The sequence below is a fragment of the Fukomys damarensis genome, unplaced genomic scaffold (assembly GCF_012274545.1).
Source record: "Fukomys damarensis isolate Sample0158 unplaced genomic scaffold, DMR_v1.0_HiC HiC_scaffold_34, whole genome shotgun sequence".
NCBI lineage: Eukaryota > Metazoa > Chordata > Mammalia > Rodentia > Bathyergidae > Fukomys > Fukomys damarensis.
The window spans coordinates 10,856,538-10,863,688 of record NW_022900946.1 but is presented as its reverse complement, the minus strand read 5'-3'; the positions used below and the strand labels follow the sequence as shown (position 1 = coordinate 10,863,688).

Genomic DNA, 7,151 nt, shown 5'->3' with positions numbered 1-7,151 from the left:
CCGCCGCTGGCCCGCGCGCACCTCGGGGCCGCGGCCGGGGGACTCGGGAGGAGCGGGGAGGATGTCCCCGGAGAGTTCCCTCCGCCGTCCCCAAATAAAGTTAGGGGCCCCTCCTGGAGGAGCGGGCGGCTCTGGCTCGTCGCCTTTAGCCTTGATGGGCAGGAGTAAAAGAAGATCTAGGTTCCGGGGTGCAGGTCGGGGTGTCTGGGCCCCAGACAGCAAGTTAGGGGGAAGAAAAAGTTAGCGATAAAGAAAAAAATAAAAGGCGTTTAGATTTGGGGGTGGGGGGAGTGGCGTTTCTGATTTCTGCTGCTTCCAACCCCCGTCGAGGGGAGCGCTGGAATGTGCCGCTCAGAGCCTCTGAGGACACATCCATATTTATAATTTATTTTTAGGAGAAGTTGTGAAAAGGGGAGGAGGGTTAAACTGTGGAGAAAAGGTGTGCAAGGAGGACTGCCTTTTCTGAGCCTGAGGGCTAATTGGACTACTAGGGTGGGACTTTGTCTGCCGATCTGGATTGCAACAAATTTGGCTTTAATGAGTGACAATTAAGGGCATAAATAACTAAACTGCCTTTAGCTGGAGGGAGAGCCTTAGGGGCGCCCGGGACGCTCGACTGATGCTTCTCTGAGGGACACCGGGGAAGTGTGGGGGGTGCTCCTGGTATTTTCTGGGGTTCTGTGTCTGAGTGTTAGCAGGGAGCAAGCGGCGACTGCTCCCCGATGGAAGTGACATTCCCGCGGGTGGACAAATGCGCCCCTTCCTCCCACAGCGACACCCAGGCTTTTGGGGAGACAAACCGCCTTCCTCAGGAAAAAAGCCAGTAAGGATTCCTTTAATGCTCTAGGACTCTCCCCAATCCTGCCTCCAAGGCAGCTCTCTCCCGTGCGCGGAGCTGTGAGGGGGCTCACTTCGTGTGGGCCCAGAATCGGGGTTTTGAGGGCGAGATGAGTTTATGTTTTATCCAACTGGCCCACAAAGTCCCGCTTTTGGGGTCATTCTTAACGTCGAGGGATTCAGGCCCTGGCAGCCCCTGGAGAGTGATGGTTGGGAGCGGATCCCCAAGGCTGCTCCCCTAAAACCGGCTGGGGAAAGGAAACTTTGCTACTTTGGGGGAGGGGTAGTGAAGCCCAACCTGGGGTGAGGGTGGGATGCTCTGAAATGCATGAGTCCTCCGTGTGCCGAACCTGCTGTGATTTCAAGGCCTCTCCTCGGGAGGCCAAAAAGATTCTAGAAGGTGGAAGTCCAGCCCCTGACCGCCCGCACCCCAGGGGCTTAAGGAGATGCAGTGGTGACAGGACTGGCCGGCTATATCAAAGTGTTTGAAATTCCCCAAATAAAGTACCACTAGTATCCCAAATCCTAATGACATCAGATTTCTCTCTACGTTTGTCAAGGGAGCAGCCTGCTGCTTCTTCCACACATAAATGCGGTCCTATTTCTGTGCAATTCCTTACCACTTCGATCTTGAAGGCATTAACAAGAAAGTCTAGGTAATATGTCCAGGGGAATCCCTAAGGCAAGGGTGACGGCGGTACGAATGCCCCTCTGCGGACATTAACCTTCTTATGTTAGTTCATACACACACACACACCTGTCCTCCAGTTGCAACCTATATAGACGTCCACACCCGCTAAGCTATTTCCCAATCCTGGTTTAAATGAGGTGTTCACAGCAGGGATTGTAAAGCTGAGCAGTACCCGAGAAACTTTTGAACATGGAGTGCTTGATAAAAGATGTAGTGATTTTGATAGTCGTGGCACATGGACACACAGATGACATTTGTGCTGCCTTGGCAAAATGTTCTTTACTCGCAGAGTTCTCTCTCTTTACTAAGGGACACAATGAAACAGCAATTTCCAGGAGTCCGCAACCCCAACGTGGCTGGTCCGTGGGAACTTGTCGCATTGTGAATTGTGTTTGTGCTTTGCTGAGTTGCCACCCGGAGCTGTCAAATCCTATTTGCTTTGCTAAATAAGGATATCTCACTAAATTAGCCTTTAATGATACTTCTACAAATAGGGTGTTTTACGTGAATTAACAAGGCTGGAATACTGACTGTTACTTACGCCAAGATACTGAGCTGTAATAGAGGCGGTGAGGCTGAATATTAAAATTACTGACTTGTTAAGTGTGGAAAATCGGACAGAATTTAGTTCTAAATGTGAAACGATTTCTGCTTTAGTGGTGAGCATTCCCAAAACACAGGCATTGCTTATATTTGGCCTTCTGAAACCATGCATGTAATTATGAATACATTTAGCAAACTTTCCCCCTCTCCAAATAAGCAAAGTAGTATGGTGAAGAGATTATAAATCAGTCCTTTGCAGTGAGAGGTCGTCATTAATTCAGCAAAGAACCACAGCTCATTCCCATATTCGTACCACCCTCCTGACCCCTCTCCAACCATTAAAAAAAAAATTGACGTGGAACTGCTGAGTACACGTTGGCTTTTCTCCTTTTGCTTCTGTGTGTGAAATTTCATTAAGCAGTTGCCATTCCTCCCTCTAAAAGGTGCGGATTTAGGGGAAAAAAAAAATAGCAACTTTGAATTTAGTTCTTAACAGTGTATAACCCATAAAAGAAAAGAAAATAATAGAAAAGAAATAGAGTATGACTGGGGGGTAAAATAGTTTGGGATGCAATGCAAATGCATCAGACATATATTTGTGACTCAAACCAGTGAAAGTTGGAAAAATCCCCCCCAGGGAATTCCCTCTGTCTTGCTCACCAGCATTCCCACATTGAGAACTGAAAAAAGATTCTTGACAGATAAACTTAGAGCTCCCTACGGTGGGCAGCTCACCCCGCTCTAATTTGGACTGTAGAGTAAATACCACTATTTTAGGCACGAGGATAAAAATTAGTCTGGTGAACAGTGAAGGCAAACTCTGCACTTAAGTGTCCCTTGCCAGAAAATAAGTGCATATACAAACAAAATAAAACATTGTTGACCAGTGTTACTTTACAACAGAGTTTTCTTTCTTGTCCGCCATCCTGAATGCAAGAAAATGTAAAGTCTTTTTTACTTCTTAGATTTAGAATGAGGTGAAAATAACCCCCAAACAACCCTGAAACCCACAAACGCGATGTAAAGAGCCATAGAGTTTTCAGGCCTAGCAGTCATGTAGCCTTTCCCAGGAGTGTTGGCAGGGATTTAGCTAAAGAAACAAAGTCAGACAGGGATTTAGATCAGTGGTCCCACCGCCTGCCTCGCGAGCGCCAAGCGCAAGGTCCTGCTTTACCCAGAGGAAACAGTGTCTAGGGCGTAGACCTTGGGGTTATTCGCTCACCTTGCACTGGGCTGAGCCTCCAGCTCACTTCATGGTCTCTTTTCAAAGGAGCCAGCTTTCAGATGCTGCCTTCTCAGCAGGGCCCAGTTGCAGGGGACATATGCAAATATTTACAAAGCTTTCAAATAAAGGTTCTGGTTTTCTTTGTCTTCTTTATAGAAAGCATCTAAATTTACAGAACATAAAGCAAACTTTTTCCCATTGTCCCCGAATGCTTGCACTCTAGAAAATGCAAAGGTCTTGGTGTCACAAGAAAGCCATTTGAAAATGCTCTGGCAAGACGGTGGGGGGGGGGTTTAAGCTTTTCTTGAAGATTGGTCCTGGGCAGGGGGAGGAGGCTGGTTGGAGCCTGAAGTTAGCTGAACTTCGTGGTGTGAAAAATTAGGGTTGTTAAGCTTTTCTTGAAGATTGGTCCTGGGCAGGGGGAGGAGGCTGGTTGGAGCCTGAAGTTAGCTGAACTTCGTGGTGTGAAAAATTCTGAGAAGAGCAGCAAACTAGACTGTCCTGTTGCAACTGGACATGAAATCAGTGTCCAGGCCTGTGCCATCGGTGCCCAAGCCAGCCTGGACCACTGCCACCCGAGGCCCGGACATGGCCGAATGTAGCCACTGCTGGAGCCCAAACACGCTCCAGACAGGTGCCTGGGGGGCTCTCCTCCTGGGATCCAGGGGGCAGCAGTTCAGCCAGAGCAGGGGTGTCTGGCTCCCAGGGCCTCCCCAGACCCTCTGTAGGGCTCAGTAGATTGTGGGTGCTGGGTCCCGGGGGCAGTACCCTGCTTTGCTCAGCATAATCTTGCAAATGCCCAGAGGTAAACAGGTGATGTTGTCCCTGGCCCACAGGCCCAGAGCAAATCCAGCCTGTGTGAGCCCATGATGAGTGGAAGAGAGTCCGCTGCTGAGTCCGCCACTTGCTCCCGCAGCCATGCAAGAGGACTGTCCAGTCCCCTATCCAGGGAGCCTACTCTTTTCGGTTTTACTTGCAGTACCACAGATCAAACTCAGGGCCTTGCACTTGCAAGTGGGTGAGTTGCCACTAAGCTAAATCCCTGGCTCCTATGGGAGCCTACTCCTTCCACAGGGTGAGGGGGCAGAAGTGTAGCCTGGATGTGGAGAGGCGGCTTTGGAAGTCCATCTGAGGACAGGAGGTAAGGGCAAGTAGGCAGAGAGGCTGACATCTGAGCAAGCTGGGGGTCTGCCCGGCCAGGGGCTGAGTGGGCTGAGCTGAAATCCGCAGGGAAGAGGTGGGCAGCCCGCTGAGCCCTGGCCTCTGCTGCGCCCACTGTGAGAAACCGGGCCCAGGCCTGAGTCAGCCAAACCCCAGGACTCCCATTTGGCCCCGGTAGCTGGATTCCAGGCTACCAAAGGCCTGATGGGGTCCTGATTGTGTCTCAGGATGGCATTAAAAGGCCTCGGTGGCGTGCTCGTGGGCTGTGCCGTATTTAGCTGCAGTTTCAGCCGGAGAATATTTTGGGTGCTGGCCTGAAAGGGGAGCCCTGTTGCCGACCCTCACAAGGCAGGGGTAGAATCACTTCCTTGCGGGCCTGGCCGGGAGGTTTAGAGACTCTGCCAACACTGCTTTGGGACCGTGCGATGGCTTCCAGGGAGCCAGCAAGCGCCTACGGAGCCAGTTCTGGGGCGGGAACGTGTTGGGAAGGCTTTTCACCCCGTCTTCATTGAGCAGCGATAAGGCCGCTTCCATTCATAGAACTCACAGAGGCCGTTTTCAGCTCTGTCTTCTCCAAGATGGCCCAGTGTGATATGCCAGGCTGAGCCAGTGAGCCAGCGTCCTCAGGTGTCAGCCGCCAGGGCAGGGTTAACCCTTTCAGGGCCCTGGGTGTGGGCTGGCACCGGGTGGGGGGCAGCCTTCTGCACACACGGCTGTGGTCCTGTGGGCTTGGATCCCTTAATCCTCAGACCTTAGTGGTAGACCCTAGAGGGAACCTTAGCAATGGCATCACCTCGAGGGCGATAACCACTTAGCTCTCCTACCCAAGCCTTCCACTTCCGCCAGCTGCTCATCCAGCTATGGAAACAGCTGCTTACCTTCCAGATGTTTTCACCCAGGTCTCAAAGTTGACTGACTTTCCCTAATGCAGAGGACAAGGCATTGATGGGCTTTTGCTTTGATCATCAGCGTCATAGAGAGGTGGAGTAACTATGTGGGGTTTGGGGCAAATGTTTCAGGCTCCTAGGGGGTCACTGGCTTTAGGGAATAATCTCTGTGACCATTTCTGGACCCTGCTCTGGGTTCCCAGGTGGAGGGGCGCATCTGTATTGAAGCCGTGGCTTGGAGACGTCTCCAGCCCATTATTTTGAGGATGGTGAGGTTCCTTCCAGGAGTCTGTGCGAGCTGCCACACACCCCAAAAGCATCCACTTGTTTAAACTTTGCTCTAACTTTTTACATTTTTTCCTTTTTAGTTTGGCCCTTGGTGCTCCGAGAGCCTCCACTCTCTGCCAGCCGGTTACCGCAGGGAAAATGAGGGACTTTTGGGGGCAGATGTGTTTCCGTTCCACTATCATAATGCCCCTAAAAATCCTTATTGCTCTTGCAGTATTCCTCGGGGTCCCGGGCCAGGAAGACTGCGGCTCTGGGCTCCTCCAGCAACAGAGAGAGGACAACGAGGTGTCCCTGAGTGTCCCGCCCACAGTCCCTCTGGTTCCCTGGAAGATCTGTCCTCACCATGCTCAGAACCAGTCACCCTCCCCCAAATGAAAGGATTTCATCTACAAACATGAACGCTGGTTACTAAACTCGCTTTTTGCCCTCTAGGCTCAGAACAGTGGAGCTCCGGCCTAGGAAAAAGGTCGGCTGTGGTTCCATCAGAGTTTGTTCCTGGGGGTGCTGGGGAGGTGGGGAGAGGAGAAAAAACCAGAGATACCTGTTCGGTGAGGCCCAGTCCTTCCAGCTGGGCCTCTGGGAGCTTCACCTTGGCGCCAGGCCTTTGGCAGTCACGGCTCACCTGTCAGCTCCAGAGGCAGGACACTTGCACTCTGCCTCAGTTTCCCCATCTGCCATGGGAAGGGCAACACCCTCTACTCTACCCTCAAAGAGTTCTCGGACATATCTAGTGTTGCAGTGGGCTCAAATGGTGTACAACGCAAAAGGTGCTTTGAAAATGGGTAATGAGTTAATTTATATGATATTTACTCATACACAGAGGCCACTGAAACAGCCGGGAAACCATAGTGCAGCAGTACGCCTGGGTTTCCAGAAGCAGCCAAGCTTAGGACCCAGCCTACGGTCTGTGGCTCTTGCTGTGTCACCCCAGGGAAGTGACTCAACCTCTCTGGGCCTCCAGTCCCTCATGCATGACACCTGCAACTTGGAGGAGAAGTTTCCCAAATTTCTTACGCACATCTCTGCTCTCTGTTTTTACGAGGTACCTGGCTAAAGATAAAAATTTCTTAAATAGGTATTTCTTTGCATGGCTAATTTCTATTTATGGCAGTATGTTGGTTTCCCATAAGGGCTGGGGGATGTCACTCCTTTTTTCTCCAAATCAATTTATGTGGGTAAAAAAGAAGTCCCCATCGCTTCTCAGACTTTGGGCTAAGATCAAGTATAAAAATTAGTCCCATTCTTGAAAGAGAAATACAAAGCAAATTCAGTGCAGATGGACCAAGGATGGGCTAGAAATCAAGACAACAGTTTGTAAAGTTTCGTAGGCCCACTTTGTAGAAAGTTTTGCCCACGGGTTTTCTGTACCCCAGTTGATGGTGGGGGGAGTAAGTTGCCCATTAAACCCAGGCAGGGCTCCAACAAACGTGGGTGTCCTGTGTTGTCCCTGGGTGTCGTCCCTGGGTCCCAACATCAGAGGCCCCCCTCTCCCACCCCATGCATACAGCCCATTTTCCCC

General features: G+C 50.9%; 1 protein-coding gene across 1 annotated transcript in view; it reads left to right on the top strand.

Moving 5' to 3' along the window:
- Positions 1 to 6,048: 6,048 nt before the first annotated feature.
- Positions 6,049 to 7,151, top strand: part of LOC117284129 — a 9,563-nt gene continuing 8,460 nt past the window's right edge. Inside the window, exon 1 of the mRNA XM_033758645.1 lies at positions 6,049 to 6,674. Coding sequence (XP_033614536.1) covers positions 6,309 to 6,674 — 366 coding nt within the window. The 5' untranslated portion in view covers positions 6,049 to 6,308. The remainder of the gene's footprint in view (positions 6,675 to 7,151) is intronic.